This window comes from Triticum urartu, chromosome 4A (genome assembly GCF_056163025.1).
Source record: "Triticum urartu cultivar PI428250 chromosome 4A, HENAU_Tu73, whole genome shotgun sequence".
NCBI lineage: Eukaryota > Viridiplantae > Streptophyta > Magnoliopsida > Poales > Poaceae > Triticum > Triticum urartu.
The window spans coordinates 443,601,668-443,618,081 of NC_141876.1; the positions used below are offsets into that span (position 1 = coordinate 443,601,668).

At 48.9% G+C, this 16,414-nt stretch overlaps 1 protein-coding gene across 1 annotated transcript; it reads left to right on the forward strand.

The window, feature by feature from the left end:
• The first annotated feature begins 1,367 nt into the window (after nt 1-1,367).
• Nucleotides 1,368-4,020, forward strand: LOC125552075 (ran-binding protein 1 homolog c-like). Its single transcript, XM_048715540.2, has 4 exons — nt 1,368-1,667; nt 1,778-1,929; nt 2,037-2,162; nt 3,646-4,020. Exons 1-4 carry the CDS (start codon nt 1,516-1,518, stop codon nt 3,837-3,839), a joined length of 624 nt encoding a protein of 207 aa, XP_048571497.1. The 5' UTR covers nt 1,368-1,515; the 3' UTR covers nt 3,840-4,020.
• The last annotated feature ends 12,394 nt before the right edge of the window (nt 4,021-16,414 follow it).

The window sequence follows — 16,414 nt, forward strand, 5'->3', positions numbered from 1 at the left end:
TCGATGTAATACTTTTTTGTGGTGTGTTTGTCGAGATCCGATGAATTGTGGATTTATGATCAGCTTATCTATGAATATTATTTGAATCTCCTCTGAATTCTTTTATGCATGATTTGATATCTTTGTAATTCTCTTCGAACTATCGGTTTGGTTTGGCCAACTAGATTGGTTTTTCTTGCAATGGGAGAAGTGCTTAGCTTTGGGTTCAATCTTGGAGTGTTATTTCCCAATGACAGTAGGGGCAGCAAGACACGTATTGTATTGTTGCCATCGAGGATAAAAAGATGGGGTTTTCATCATATTGCTTGAGTTAATTCCTCTACATCATGTCATCTTACTTAATGCGTTGCTCCGTTCTTTATGAACTTAATACTTTACATGCATGCTGGATGGCGGCCGATGTGTGGAGTAATAGTAGTAGATGCAGAATCGTTTCGGTCTACTTGACACGGACGTGGTGCCTATATTCATGATCATTGCCTTAGATATCATCATAACTCTGCGTTTTTCTATCAATTGCTCGGCAGTAATTTGTTCACCCATCGTATTATTTTTACTATCTCGAGAGAAGCCTCTAGTGAAACCTATGGCGTCCGGGTCTATTTTCCATCATATAAGTTCCCGATCTACTATTTTGCAATCTTTTACTTTTCGATCTATAAACCAAAAATACCAAAAATAGTTACTTTACTGTTTATCTATCTCTATCAGATCTCACTTTTGCAAGTAACTGTGAAGGGATTGACAATCCCTTTATCGCGTTGGCTGCAAATTGTTTGATTGTTTGTGTAGGTATTCAGTGACTTGTGGGTTGTCTACTACTGGATTGATACCTTGATTCTCAAACGGAGGGAAATACTTATCTCTATTTTGCTGCATCATCCTTTGCTCTTCAAGGAAAAACCAACGCAAACTCAAGAAGTAGGAGTGGATCGTCAGCATCATCCTCGAGTCATCCACCACGGGCACGCGCGGCCACCTACACGATTCTTGCAGGGAATCACACTTCATGTTGCACTAATAGGAAACTAATCTCGAACATTTTTTAGAAAGTATTCCGGATAAACACACTTTCAGCACATGGGATTCATTGGAATCATACTCCCTGCTGCACCATAATGTTTTCACAAAACTACACCAAAACTTGAACATGTGATAGTGTCCGTGATTTAAGTATCTACTAATAAATTTATAAATAAATAAATGTGTGATGGTTTTTTTAAGTATGAATTTTCTGACATTAACCCCATATAATAAACTTAGAAAAATGAATCCAGATCAACACCCTACTAATGCATCCCGCAAAAAAAAAACACCCTACTAATGCTTTCCCCGGAGACACGACTCAAAACCCTACCAGGACTAGTGCTTTCCCCAATCCGACCTCTTTCCAGCGCGCACGTTCCAGCCCCACGCTGCTTTTATAACCCCTCGGCTTTCTCTCTCCTCTCCACCGCGGCGGCCGCAACTACTCTGGTACAGCAAGCGAGCGCCGCCCCAAGCCCTACACCAGCAATGGCCGATCCAGCGGAGCACCGCGAGGAGGAGGAGGAGGCCGCGGCGGCCGGCGAGGAAGAGGACACCGGCGCCCAAATCGCTCCCATCGTGAAGCTCGAGGAGGTGGCCATCACCACCGGCGAAGAGGACGAGGACGTCCTCCTCGACATGTAAGCCGCCGCCTCCGCCGTTACTTCGCTCGATCTGTCCCGATCCGATCGTTCCCGGCTTTGATCTAAGTCTGACGCGCCTGGTTCGGTGCTTCTTCTTGTGTCCGTAGGAAAGCGAAGCTGTATCGATTTGACAAGGACGGGGGCCAGTGGAAGGAGAGGGGCACGGGTGCCGTCAAGCTGCTCAAACACAAGGAGACTGCCAAGGTCCGCCTCGTCATGCGACAGGCCAAGACCCTCAAGATCTGCGCCAATCACCTCGGTACTTCTTTGCTTGTTGTTTTTCGGGGGATAATTTTCGGTGGTGATTTAGATTTACAGATTAGATAGATGGGGATGTTTTTTGACATCTTGATATTTGGTTTGCAGTTGTGGCCACGACGAAGATGCAGGAGCACGCTGGGAGCGACAAGTCGTGCGTGTGGCACGCTCTGGATTTTGCCGACTGCGAGCTCAAGGAGGAGATGTTCGCCATCCGCTTTGGATCCGTGGAGAGTGAGCACTGAACACCCTATCATCTGTGCAGCTTTTCTGTTTTATTTTTATATATAGCGCGCATCATTCAAAAGGGTTGGTGATCTATGAATTCACAAGCCAAGTTTGTTGTGGGTTGTGGGTTTAACTAAGCAGTACTTCAGGTTGATCTAGTGTGTTATACCGGCCTTTGACTTTAAACTCCATAGTAGAACGGCATCAGATATAAAATATACATGCATCTTTTTTAGTTTTGGGATGTCACACACTAATTTGCATCAATTATAGTAATGAATATATTTTTGGACAGTGTCCGGTGCACCACCTAGCTATATGTTGCTTGTACGCCCTGAATGCCACAAAGCTATCCTGCCATGAAAGATCATTAGTGTAGTGCTGTTCCTGCATACTTATCATTCAGCAACTGATTTTCATGTCATTGCTTTGCCTGTACTTAACCTCAGTACTCAGTAGTCAGTAATGTATAGCACTGCCTTACCCCTTGATCTTTTGCACTTCCGTAGGATTTTTCTTTGTCATTCTCGCTAATTAATTGAGCCAATTAGAGGCTGTGCTGTATTTCAAGTGTTCACATTTTCTGACGAGATAACTATTCACCTTAAGCAAAAAGGATTTTGATGATTATATATATAAAACTGTACTATTATTTGCTGTAGTGGTGACCCTGGTTGTCAATTTGATGAATTTAGACTACACAAGAGGCCCTAAACTTGTAGCAAATTGTGGTTTAGATCTTCAAAATTGAAAATTTATTTTTGCAGGTATATAAAACTTGTAAGTTTTGTGATGTAGGTCAGTTCATTTTTTCATTTTTCAAATAGCAGAATATACAAGTTGGCAGTAGACTACAGATATGAAATCGATCATCATGTGACCCCCATATTGCTCCAAGCATTGTCACACTAAAATAATTTGCATTCATTCGCACTTCTATTCAGCTTTATGTCAGTATTTTAGCTAATTAATGTTACAATATCCCAGCAATGTGTGCTTGCATCTAAATGATCCACATTATTTTCCACATCCATTGCATTTTTGCTTAGAAGCTTAGCTAATCAAGTTGCAGTGACCATGGGTTGCAAACTGCAAGTTTTTGGACCTATAAATGGAACTGTGAAAGTATATTACAAGAACATAGTAAGTGAATTATCAAGAGTATGGATGTAATTGACACTGCTGAAAGCTCAAGGGCGTGTGGTCCAAAAATTTCTCATGAAGGTTTCCTGTGTAGTGATGACACTTAGCATTGTAGGATATTTGATTGATGGTGTTGACAAATTTGTGATAGAGTCATTAGTAGTTAGTTTGGAATTTGTGAGATTGTAAGTTTCTAAGACTTGAGATTTAAATGCGTACATAGAGTGAGCGTTGCTATGTTTTGTGTGGCTGGCACACCTACATGAGAAAACAAGGCATTATGCTATTTTAGTCAGGAGGCTAGCAAATATCATGTCATCCTAATGTTTGCTTGATTCTATTTCAGACTGCAAGAAATTCAAGGATCTTGTAGACGAGATTGCTGAGCAGCAAGGAAAGAATGAGGAGAAAGAGAGCGAGGAAGTCTCCTCTGCTGCCGAGTTGGTAGAGAAGTTAACTGTGACGGAGGTCAAAAAGGAGGAACAAACTGAGAAAGTGGAGACTCCTGCAGTAGATGATAAGAAGGATGCTGAAGAGTGAAAACAAGGGCCGGCTATTTCATCCTATGCTCTAGGAGCATCGCTATACTCGAACTAGTGAATTGTCAAATGAGTGTCATTCTATTCATTTTATGGTCAAAGTTCATCTTCCTTTTCACAAATTTTCATTGTGTTGTTCTGTGGGATGGATGTTTATGTTGGGCAAAGTTTGATTTGTGTCAGTCATGGGTTCCTTGGTTGATAGACTGTCATTTGTTTTTCTGGATGGGGTGCCTGGGGTCAGCATGTTTGTACAATTATTTGGGAATTGCTTTTGGAATGGATACGGTTTGAGTTGTCCAAAATCCCTGGATGATGCTGTCTTTTCACTTTGTCACGCGTCGCATATCTTCATTGCTGCAAGAACAATGATATAGACTGTGTGGCCGTACAACACGCAACACTTCAGTCAGGCCATTGTCTTGTCCGAGCACCAATTCATTTTTTGTTCGAAATGGAGGCATAAGATTTGCCTCATCTCTTAAATAAGAAGAGAATAGAGTTTAGAGTTGTACACAATACCCCACGCTAGACGGCATGACAATTACTCGCTAAAATGTCACAAGTTTTTTTGCACCGGCAGTGACCCATAACTTTGCTTCTTCAAGGATGGAAGCCTAGGAGAACGGGCGGTGGTGCAAATTTTTTGCGAAATACTCTGGCTTTTCGCTCGTTCCAAACAGTCCAAGAGATGAGCATGGTGAGGGAGGTCATGGCATGCCGGTTTGGGTGTCGGTTGTCTGTCCGTTTGTCCCACCAAGCGTTGACGGAATCATCAAGATGCCATTCGGAGGTGTTGATGTGATGTAGCTCGTTTTAAACAGTCCAAGAGATGAGCATGGTGAGGGAGGTCATGGCATGTCGGTTTGGGTGTCGGTTGTCGGTCTGTTTGTCCCACCACGCGTTGATGGAATCATCAAGATGCCATTCGGAGGTGTTGACGTGATGTAGCCCAAGCTTCTCGATGATGGCTCTTCAAAGCCTAAGCATGTGCCGACACTTGAAGAAGAGGTGTGGCCATGTTTCTTGTTCTCTTTTGCGTAGTTGGCAAAGTCCATAGTTTGCCCAACCGCGTCTCTTCAACCGATCGGCGGTTCAAATGCGGCCTTGTATAGCTAACCAAGCGAAGAATTTAACCTTGGGGGGAGCCCAAGCCTTCCAAACCATGTGATCCATGGGTGAGAGAATCAACCCAAGGAACTGAGCCTTATACGCGGTGACCGCAGAGTAGATCCCATCATTCGCGTGCTTCCAAATGATATCATCTTCGGCTTGCTCATCAAGGTGGAAGTCATGAGCATCCAAAGAGTGAAGAATTCACGAATGTGGCCAACTGTGACCACGGTGTTGGGATTGATTTTGAGAATCCAAGCATTTTCTTTGAGAGCCTCCCGCACTTTCCAATTTTTCGCCTTGAGGCCTCAAAGATTAACTGTGCAATATCCTTGGGCTTCTGCCCAAGCAGCCAAGGAGATTCCCAGAATGGTGTCTTTGCGCCGTCACCAACAGTGATAATTGTAGAGGCGTAGAAAAACTCGAGGCCATCGTCAGTGCAAGGGTTACCAAAATCCACCCAAGGCTTGTGGGGAGCCTTCCATTCGTACCATAACCATCGAGGATGTAAGGCACATGCAAACTTGTCGGTGTTGAGTACCCCTAGGCCACCATACTCCTTTGGCCTACAGACCATTTTCCAGTTCACTTTGCATTTGGCTCCCGTTGTCTTGTCCGATCCGGACCATAGGAACGCCCTTTGCAACTTATCGAGGCTGTTGAGCGTGCTTGGCAGAACAATGAGAGGCGTGAGAGAGTAAATGGCTTGGGAGGAGATGACCGACATGACGAGTGTCGTGCGACCGATAGTGGTGATGTTTTAGCCGTCCCACGTGACCAACTTGCCGGCCGCCCCGTCCCACGTGACCAACTTGCCGGCCGCCCCGTCCCACGTGACTAACTTGCCGAGCACCAATTCATGTAATTCTATGTTGACGACTCCGATGGACGAGCACATGTGAGGACTCCGACCGACGAGCACATGTTCCCTCTAACTGACGAGCGCATGCCTCCAGATAGTTATCTTTGAGGGGGTTGCTAAGGCATCCAATATTTATATTTGATAAGGAAAAGAAAAAGGAAATGATGCTCCAAGAAGCATGCAGATACACAAAAGAGTTGACGAAAGTTTTACTGAATTTGATGAAGAGTGTGGATGCTTGGCATCACATAGCATGCAGATACACAAAAGAGTTGACGGAAGTTTTACTGAATTTGATGAAGAGTGTGGATGCCTGGCATCCCCAAGCATAGAAAATTGTGGCTCTAGCTTATGTTCTTATTACTGCTCGTTCAGTTCCTTCTAACAAGATGGTTCTTTTAAATCTGAAAGTTTCATCAACAAACTTTGATAGGCTCATGAATAGGTTAGTCCTCAAAACAATGATAATCCATACATGTAAATACTGTGAAAACTCATGGGAAAATTACTTAATCACTTGCTACAGTGTATACTTCCATATATCAAGTCTTATCAACCAATAAGAATCCAAATAAAAGACATTCAAAGCATGAAGCAAGCAACGATTTTGTATTAAGAGTACAACCATCAAAGAATAATTTTGAACAGGGACTTACACTGCTCCAACAATTCTGAATTTTCTACCACTTACGAAGAACTTATCAAAGCTTACTGTGTAACATTTTCACAAAATTATGAGCTTCCTGTAAAATACTAAATTCCATGACTAACACCAAAGCCGTTTGTCAGATGTGGGGTTCCGGCAAACCCTTAAGGTTCGAACACTGGGGTGCGCGCGAAGTCTTTCCTTCCTACTGATCTACGCCCTAGCTCACTAAGATCTCGCGGACGAACTCGACGAACTCGCAACACAGAAAGACACGAGGTTTATACTGGTTCGGGCCACCATTGTGGTGTAATACCCTACTCCAGTGTGGTGGTGGCGGATTGCCTCTAGGGCTGATGATGAACAGTACAAGGGAAGAACAACCTCCTGAGGTTGAGGTGTTCTTGTGAGTAGGCTCTCGATCGGGTTGGATCAAGCTAAGATCAGATGCCTGAGGCTCTGTTTTCTCTCCTCGTCCTCCTCCTGCCTGTGGTGGCTAACTCTACTTATATAGGTCCTGGCCCTCTTCCCAAATATCGAGCGGGAAGGGAGCCAACAACGGCGGCCCAATTTGAAGGGGACAGCTAGTACAAGCTATCCTGACAAAAGTGGTCTTCGCCTACGAAAAGCTCTGATGGTGACGTCGTCTTGGGCTCCACGATGACCTCCATCTTGCCGTCCTCCTGGTCTTGGTCTCGTTGCACCGATATAGCAACCTTTGCTTGATGCCTCGGTACTCTTCGCCCGCGCTGCCTCCTTAACACCAAAGAGGAAACAAGGACACTGCACGCGCTGGCGCCCGCCTGGTGTCATGCGTCATGGCTCACGTCACGAGGGCCTCGTGAGGTTTGCCCCGCCTTGATATCTCCGCTCCTCGTGAGCCTGCCTAGCTAGGCTACTCTAGAGGAGGTCTTGCGTCGTCCGCCTCGCGAGGCTTGGATCCTCGCGAGGGTCTTGGATGCCTTGTTGATGAAGATGGGCCGTACGGCCTGATGGCTTAGCCACGCCGTGGGCCGCAGGCAGGCAAGTCTGGGGACCCCCGTTCCCAGAACACCGATAGTAGCCCCTGGGCCCAAGGTGCGCTCGGGCTTGGCTTCGCGGCGAAGCCAAGGGCCAAGTATGGAGCGCCGCGGGCCCCCAAAGCCTGCGGCCTTGGTTGACGCATGGCGGTTGATCGTTCGTGGGTGTCTCCGCTTCCCCATGTTGCCTCGGCAACTGCACGACTTGACAAGTCCCTGCGACATGCAAGGAAAACCATCATTACCTGCGGTCGTGGGAGATGTCGGTTGGCCTTCTCTTGCTATAAATGGGGAGGGGGGCGGAGCCCCCGTCGCCCATCTCTTCCTCGCTTGCTTGCTTCTTCCTCCTTGCTCCATTGCTGACAACAATGGCGCCCATCAGAAAGTTTTCTACTGAAGAGAAAGGAAAGGCTCCCCGTGATGATCCGGTGCATCTTTCACCGAAGAAAAGGTCGATCCATCGCCGTGATGAAGCGGCGATGCAGGTGGTGTTGAGGCCTTGGTGCGAGCGGCCTCCTCCGGGGTACCCGCTGCCCTTGTACGCCCGAGCCGAGGGCTCAGGAGGACAAAGCGACGAGCAGCGCCACCCGCGCCGCATCCGGGGTCGCCGTGCCACGGCGACGCGTGCCGTCACCCCTGGGGTTCACGCGGCGGACTCCTCGCGTGAGTTAGTGCTGTGGGCGCCGATGCCTCCAAGCTCCTGGATCCGCTTCCCGCGGTTCTTCTCAGATGTGATGCCGCCGAGGGGGCCTCTCGAGATGTGGCTGCAGCACACCGATTGCAGCGCTTTGGCGACCGGAGCGGAGATCGAAGCGGTCCCCACCGGCAAGATCTTCATGACTCGCGGCTGGGGCGAGATCGCGCGGGTCTGCCATGCGAGGGGCGCCCTCGCGATCCACTTCGAGTAGACGACGTCTCCACGCTCTTCTTCAAGGTCTTCGATGCTGAGGGCCGCCGCCTAGAGTGCTGCTCCGGAGAGGAGCGCGAGGCTGATGCGCGCTCCGCTCGCGACCACTCCAGCAGCAGCCGCCCTTGGGAGTCCAGCAGCTCGCCTGAGCTCTACGAGACTCCGGAGACGAGCGACGATAGCTACGTGCCCCCGAGCTCTCGCCGCACTCGGGGCAGAGCTGCGCTGTCCGGCCGTCGCCGCCGCTGATCTGGATGGGGTTGGCGCCGGCCTCCCGTGGCCCACTGTTGATGATGGTGTCCACCATGGAAGGATGTAGATAGGATTCCCCTTAGTATCAGCTTTTGTTTCCTGCGAAGAATCATGAATTACCCCGTGGGGGCATGTAAGGGTTCGTAATGTCTTTTGTGCTTATCTTTCCTGTTATGAGAATTTGGTGAACGCATGTCCCGTTAAGGCTCGGTCCCCCTTTCTTTCCTCACAATAGCTTGTTGCTCTACGCTGACGGGTCCCGGTCCCCAGGCAGGCTACAGCCGTCGCTGGTATGCCAGGTCGCGTGACGTGATCAAGGCCAGGAGGTGTGCGGCCCGAGGTCCAGTAAGAGCCCCTGAGGCGCGATGCTCAGGAGGTCCCCCTTAGAGCTCAAGCAGCCATGGTAAGGCGAGAAAGGGAATTGACGTGGCTGCAACGGGGTTGCGGGAAGGCGTGAGTGACCGTTAGGCCCAAACATTTAGCCGATCCGAGTGCGGGACTTATCTTGTTGATCTCGTGGCGACTCCTGACGTTGCGCTAGGGCTGCGCGCCTCTCGTGCGGCATAGCTAGGCCGGCCCATACGAGTTTCTCTCCCCTCATGTTCTCTTTAGTGCTCTACGTCCTCAGGTCCCGGTCCTCGAGCGAGCTCAGCCACCGCTGGTATGCCAGGTCGCGATGTCGTGGTCAAGGCCAGGGGGTGAGGGCTGGAGAGCCAGTAAGAGCTCCTGAGTCGCGATGCTCAGGAAACCCCCTTTTAACGCGCAAACGAATTGCATGAGAGAAAAGGAGACTCGCGGTGCCGCCTGCCATCCTCCCCTCGGGGTCCCTGTGAACAGGCACAAGAAGTACATGGTTTGCCGTTACAGCCGTCAGCCTGCCGCTGGTTGGTCCGGATGAAGTGAAGGCACTAAGGGCCTGGTGAGGTGACGTGCGCGGGGCGTGCCGCGAGCCAGAGCTCGACCGCTCAGATTTGTCGACGCGGCAGGGACAGACCCATGCACCAGCGCCGTGCCTGTGAGGAGGCCCCGTGGGAGGCGATGATCGAGCAGGTGATAACCGTAGGCAGGTTAAGCAGGGAAGGCAAATCAGCTTGGGTAAATGCAGGAAGATACATGCCACCGGGTCCGGCCCGAGCGGCTTGGGGATGATGCAGCCCGAGGGGCGCCCCCAACAAGGTAAGCTAAAGACATAAGCAAAAGGGACACATGCTGCAGGGATGGACTCACGCGGCCTGGGAATAATGCAGCTCGAGGGGCGCTCCCAGCTAAACGGGCTTGGAAGATGTCACCTGGCTCTATAGACGAAGTAGAGTTGGTGCAGCTGAAGGCGTGCGTTGAAGAAATGACTCCTCATTAGCTGCCAGAACTCTGAGCCTCGGGAGGATCTGGGGGCTCGGGAGGTTCCCTGAAGACCATCTCCATCTCCTCCAGAACGGCATGGTACCTGGCTTCCTGAGCCGCCAGGACACGTCGCACGTTGCGCTGATAGGCCGATGCCACGCTCGGCAAGCCAAAAGGCATACGAACATAGCTGTGCGGCGGGCCCTCGCAGCGGCCCACACGCGAAGGCCAGAAACGCTCCTGAGATGCGGCCCTGTTGATCCCTGGGACGTCGATGCAGACACGCAGCCCAGCATCCTCGCCAGGAAGCGGAGCTGCGCCACGTGGGCGGCTATCGCCGCGCATGGCTCTTGCTTCTTGCAGTTCCTGGGTGGTCCTGGTGATGAACTCCTGAGTGGTGGGCACTCCTTGCCCTGTGCTCTCCTGAGGCTCACGTGTCGCGAAGCACGCCTTCAAGTGGTGCCCAAGCGCCTCCCTCGTGAGGTTGGCAAGGTCTGAGGCCCTCAAGAAGAGAGTCCCCAAGCTCTGCTTGAGGAGGGCGCCGGGCGCGCCTTCCTATGCGATGGAGGGAGTGTTGGGGATCGTAGCAGAAATTTAAAATTTTCTACGCATCACCAAGATCAATCTATGGAGTAATCTAGCAACGAGGGAAAGGGGAGTGCATCTACATACCCTTGTAGATCGCTAAGCGGAAGCGTTGCTAGAACGCGGATGAGGTAGTCGTACTCGTAGCGATTCAGATCGCGGTCGATTCCGATCTAAGCGTCGAACAACGGTGCCTCCGCGTTCAACACACGTGCAGCCCGGTGATGTCTCCCATGCCTTGATCCAGCAAGGAGAGAGGGAGAGATTGGGGAAGACTCCGTCCAGCACCAGCACGACGGTGTGGTGGTGGTGGAGGAGCGCGGTACTCCAGCAGGGCTTCGCCAAGCACTACGAGAGACGAGGAGGGAGAGAGGTAGGGCTGCGCCTTGGGAGAGAGAGACTCGTGTGTTCTGCATCCCCAAAACCTCCAGTATATATAGGGGCAAGGGCAAGGGGAGGCGCCCTAGAGTTTCCCCTAGGGGGGCGGCGGCCAGGGCAGATGGGAACTCCCCCTTGGGTGACTTGGCCCCCAAGCCAGGAGGTGGGAACCCTAGATGGGGCGCCCCAAACCCCCTGGTCACGTGGGAATAGGTGAGGGGGGCGCACAACCCCTTAGTGGGCTGGTTTGCCCCCCTTCCCTTGGCCCATGAAGCCCCCCAACACTTGCCGGGGCTCCTGAAACACCTTTCGGTCATGCTGGTCATCACCCGGTACCTCCGGAACACTTCCGGACTCCAAAACCCTTCGTCCAATATATCAATATTCACCTCCGGAACATTCCAGAACTCCTCATGACGTCCGGGATCTCATCCGGGACTCCGAACAACATTCGGTAACCGCGTACATACTTTCTCTATAACCCTAGCGTCATCGAACCTTAAGTGTGTAGACCCTACGGGCTCGGGAATAATGGAGACATGACCGAGACATCTCTCTGGTCAATAACCAACAGCGGGATCTGGATTGAAAGTGCGTTATATCGACTAGAGGGGGGTGAATAGGCGATTTTTATGAAAGTCTTCAAAATGTGGAAGTTTCGAAGACAAACGATGGAAATAAACCTATTACCATGAAGCGGAAGGTAGACTACACTAGGCAAGCCATAGTCAAGTATTCAAGTGAGAGCACAATGACTAATAGCAGCAATGTAGTAAGGATCAGGTAGGAAGATATTATGAAGCCAAACAGAACACGCAGTCACTTACTGAAGACAAAAGATAGTGCAATCATACAATGACTTCACAAGGAGTAACAGTAAGTAGAGGGACGGGAAGGATGAAACCAGTGACTCGTTGAAGACAATGATTTTTTGGACCAGTTCCAGTTGCTGTGACAACTGTACGTCTGGTTAGGGCGGCTAGGTATTTAAACCTGAGGACACACAGTCCCGGACACCCAGTCCTGAACACGCAGCTCAGGACACCCAGTCCTCACCGTATTCCCCTTGAGCTAAGGTCACACAGACCTCGCCTAATCACTCTGGTAAGTCTTCAAGATAGACTCCAAAAACCTTCACAGACTTCGTTCACCGGCGATCCACAATGTCTCTTGGATGCTCAGAACGCGACGCCTAACCGGCTGGAGGATGCACAGTCCTCAAGTGTAATAAGTCTTCAGATCACACAGACACAAAGACTTAAGTGATGCCTAATTCTCTTTGGCTCTGGGTGGTTAGGGCTTTATCCTCGCAAGGAATTCTCTCTCAAAGGCTTCGAGGTGGGTTGCTCTCAAACGACAAAAGCCGTACACTAACTCTGAGCAGCCAACCGTTTATGGTTGTAGGGGGTGGGCTATTTATAGCCACTAGGCAACCCAACCTGATTTGTCCGAAATGACCCTGGGTCACTAAGGAACTGACACGTGTTCCAACGGTCAGATTTCAAACTCACACGACAACTTTACTTGGGCTACAAGCAAAGCTGACTTGTCCGATTCTGGACAAGATTCGCTCTCATAGTCTTCACTCGAAGACATAGGTTTTGTTTAAGCATCACTTCAGTCATTCTGAATGGTTCTCTTGGACCCCACTTAACAGTACGGTGGTTCCTATGACTCAACAAGGAAGAGGAAAAAGAGCTACGAAAGATCTAAGTCTTCGAGCTCTACAGGCTTCATGCGATGTCTTTGAAGGAAATATGCCCTAGAGGCAATAATAAAGTTATTATTTATTTCCTTATATATCATGATAAAAGTTTATTATTCATGCTAGAATTGTATTAACCGGAAACGTAATACATGTGTGAATACATAGACAAACAGAGTGTCACTAGTATGCCTCTACTAGACTAGCTTGTTAATCAAAGATGGTTATCTTTCCTAACCATGGACAAAGAGTTGTCATTTGATTAACAGGATCACATCATTAAATGAATGATCTGATTGACATGACCCATTCCATTAGCTTAGCACCCGATCGTTTAGTATGTTGCTATTGCTTTCTTCATGACTTATACAAGTTCCTATGACTATGAGATTATGCAACTCCCGTTTGCCGGAGGAACACTTTGTGTGCTACCAAACGTCACAACGTAACTGGGTGATTATAAAGGTGCTCTACAAGTGTCTCCGAAGGTACTTGTTGGGTTGGCATATTTCGAGATTAGGATTTGTCACTCCGATTGTCGGAGAGGTATCTCTGGGCCCTCTCGGTAATGCACATCACTCAAGCCTTGCAAGCATTGCAACTAATAAGTTAGTTGCAGGATGATGTATTACGGAACGAGTAAAGAGACTTGCCGGTAACGAGATTGAACTAGGTATTGAGATACCGACGATCGAATCTCGGGCAAGTAACATACCGATGACAAAGGGAACAACGTATGTTGTTATGCGGTCTGACCGATAAAGATCTTCGTAGAATATGTAGGAGCCAATATGAGCATCCAGGTTCCGCTATTGGTTATTGACCGGAGACGTGTCTCGGTCATGTCTACATTGTTCTCGTACCCGTAGGGTCCGCACGCTTAAGGATTCGATGACAGTTATATTATGAGTTTATGAGTTTTGATGTACCGAAGTTAGTTCGGAGTCCCGGATGTGATCATGGACATGACGAGGAGTCTCAAAATGGTCGAGACATAAAGATTGATATATTGGACGGCTATATTCGGACACCGAAAGTGTTCCGGGTGATTTCGGAGAAAACCGGAGAGCCGGAGGGTTACCGGAACCCCCGGGAGAAGTAATGGGCCATATGGGCCTTAGTGGAAAGAGAGAGGGGCAGCCAAAGGTGGGCCGCGCGCCTCCTCCCCCCTGGTCCGAATTGGACTAGGAGAGGGGGGCGGCGCCCCCCTTTCCCTCTCCCTCCCCACTTCTTTCCCCCTCCCAGTAGGAGTCCTACTCCTACTAGGAGGAGGACTCCTCCTTGGCGCGCCTATAGGGCCGGCCGGCCTCCTCCCCTTGCTCCTTTATATACGGGGGCAGGGGGCACCCCTAGAGACACAAGTTGATCCACATGATCATATTCTTAGCCGTGTGTGGTGCCCCCTTCCACCATAGTCCTCGATAATATTGTAGCGGTGCTTAAGCGAAGCCCTGCGACGGTAGTGCATCAAGATCGTCACCACGCCGTCGTGCTGACGGAACTCTTCCCCGACACTTTGCTGGATCGGAGTCCGGGGATCGTCATCGAGCTGAACGTGTGCTAGAACTCGGAGGTGCCGTAGTTTCGGTGCTTGATCGGTCGGGCCGTGGAGACGTACGACTACATCAACCAAACGCTTCCGTTGTCGATCTACAAGGGTACATAGATCACACTCTCCCCTCTCGTTGCTATGCATCACCATGATCTTGCGTGTGCGTAGGAATTTTTTTGAAATTACTACGTTCCCTAACAGTGGCATCCGAGCCTAGGTTTTATATGTTGATGTTATATGCACGAGTAGAACACAAGTGAGTTGTGGGCGATATAAGTCATACTGCTTACCAGCATGTCATACTTTGGTTCGGTGGTATTGTTGGACGAAGCGGCCCGGACCGACATTACGCATACGCTTACGCGAGACCGGTTCTCCCGACGTGCTTTGCACATAGGTGGCTTGCGGGTGACATTTTCTCCAACTTTAGTTGAACCGAGTGTGGCTACGCCCGGTCCTTGCGAAGGTTAAAACAGCACCAACTTGAGAAACTATCGTTGTGGTTTTGATGCGTAGGTAAGATTGGTTCTTGCTTAAGCCCGTAGCAGCCACGTAAAACTTGCAACAACAAAGTAGAGGACGTCTAACTTGTTTTTGCAGGGCATGTTGTGATGTGATATGGTCAAGACATGATGCTAAATTTTATTGTATGAGATGATCATGTTTTGTAACCGAGTTATCGGCAACTGGCAGGAGCCATATGGTTGTCGCTTTATTGTATGCAATGCAATCGCCCTGTAATGCTTTACTTTATCACTAAGCGGTAGCGATAGTCGTAGAAGCATAAGATTGGCGAGACGACAATGATGCTACGATGGAGAACAAGGTGTCGCGCCAGTGACGATGGTGATCACGACGGTGCTTCAAGGATGGAGATCACAAGCACAAGATGATGATGGCCATATCATATCACTTATATTGATTGCATGTGATGTTTATCTTTTATGCATCTTATCTTGCTTTGATTGATGGTAGCATTATAAGATGATCTCTCACTAAATTTCAAGATAAAAGTGTTCTCCCTGAGTATGCACCGTTGCCAAAGTTCGTCGTGCCCAGACACCACGTGATGATCGGGTGTGATAAGCTCTACGTCCATCTACAACGGGTGCAAGCCAGTTTTGCACACGCAGAATACTCAGGTTAAACTTGACGAGCCTAGCATATGCAGATATGGCCTCGGAACACTGAGATCGAAAGATCGAGCGTGAATCATATAGTAGATATGATCAACATAGCGATGTTCACCATTGAAAACTACTCCATTTCACGTGATGATCGGTTATGGTTTAGTTGATTTGGATCACGTGATCACTTAGATGATTAGAGGGATGTCTATCTAAGTGGGAGTTCTTGAGTAATATGATTAATTGAACTTAAATTTATCATGAACTTAGTCCCTGATAGTATCTTGCTTGTTTATGTTAATTGCAGATAAATGGCCCGTGCTGTTGTTCCGTTAAATTTTAATGCGTTCCTTGAGAAAGCAAAGTTGAAAGATGATGGTAGCAATTACACGGATTGGGTCCGTAACTTGAGGATTATCCTCATTGCTGCACAGAAGAATTACGTCCTGGAAGCACCGCTGGGTGCCAGGCCTGCTGCTGGAGCAACACCAGATGTTATGAACGTCTGGCAGAGCAAAGCTGATGACTACTCGATAGTTCAGTGTGCCATGCTTTACGGCTTAGAATCGGGACTTCAACGACGTTTTGAACGTCATGGAGCATATGAGATGTTCCGGGAGTTGAAGTTAATATTTCAAGCAAATGCCCGGATTGAGAGATATGAAGTCTCCAATAAGTTCTATAGCTGCAAGATGAAGGAGAACAGTTCTGTCAGTGAGCATATACTCAAAATGTCTGGGTATAATAATCACTTGATTCAGATGGGAGTTAATCTTCCAGATGATTGCGTCATTGACAGAATTCTCCAATCACTGCCACCAAGCTACAAGAGCTTTGTGATGAACTATAATATGCAAGGGATGAATAAGACTATTCCCGAGCTCTTCGCAATGCTGAAAGCTGCGGAGGTAGAAATCAAGAAGGAGCATCAAGTGTTGATGGTCAACAAGACCACTAGTTTCAAGAAAAAGGGCAAAGGGAAGAAGAAGGGGAACTTCAATAAGAAAAGCAAGCAAGTTGCTGGTCAGGAGAAGAAACCCAAGTCTGGACCTAAGCCTGAAACTGCGTGCTTCTACTGCAAGCAGACTG

What these genes read in the sequence shown, in the direction of transcription:
- LOC125552075 (XM_048715540.2), top strand. Translation starts at nt 1,516, where the DNA reads ATGGCCGATCCAGCGGAGCACCGCGAGGAGGAGGAGGAGGCCGCGGCG. An exon ending in GAGGACGTCCTCCTCGACAT is followed by an intron (nt 1,668 to 1,777) that starts GTAAGCCGCCGC and finishes TTGTGTCCGTAG; the next exon opens with GAAAGCGAAGCTGTATCGAT. An exon ending in GATCTGCGCCAATCACCTCG is followed by an intron (nt 1,930 to 2,036) that starts GTACTTCTTTGC and finishes TTTGGTTTGCAG; the next exon opens with TTGTGGCCACGACGAAGATG.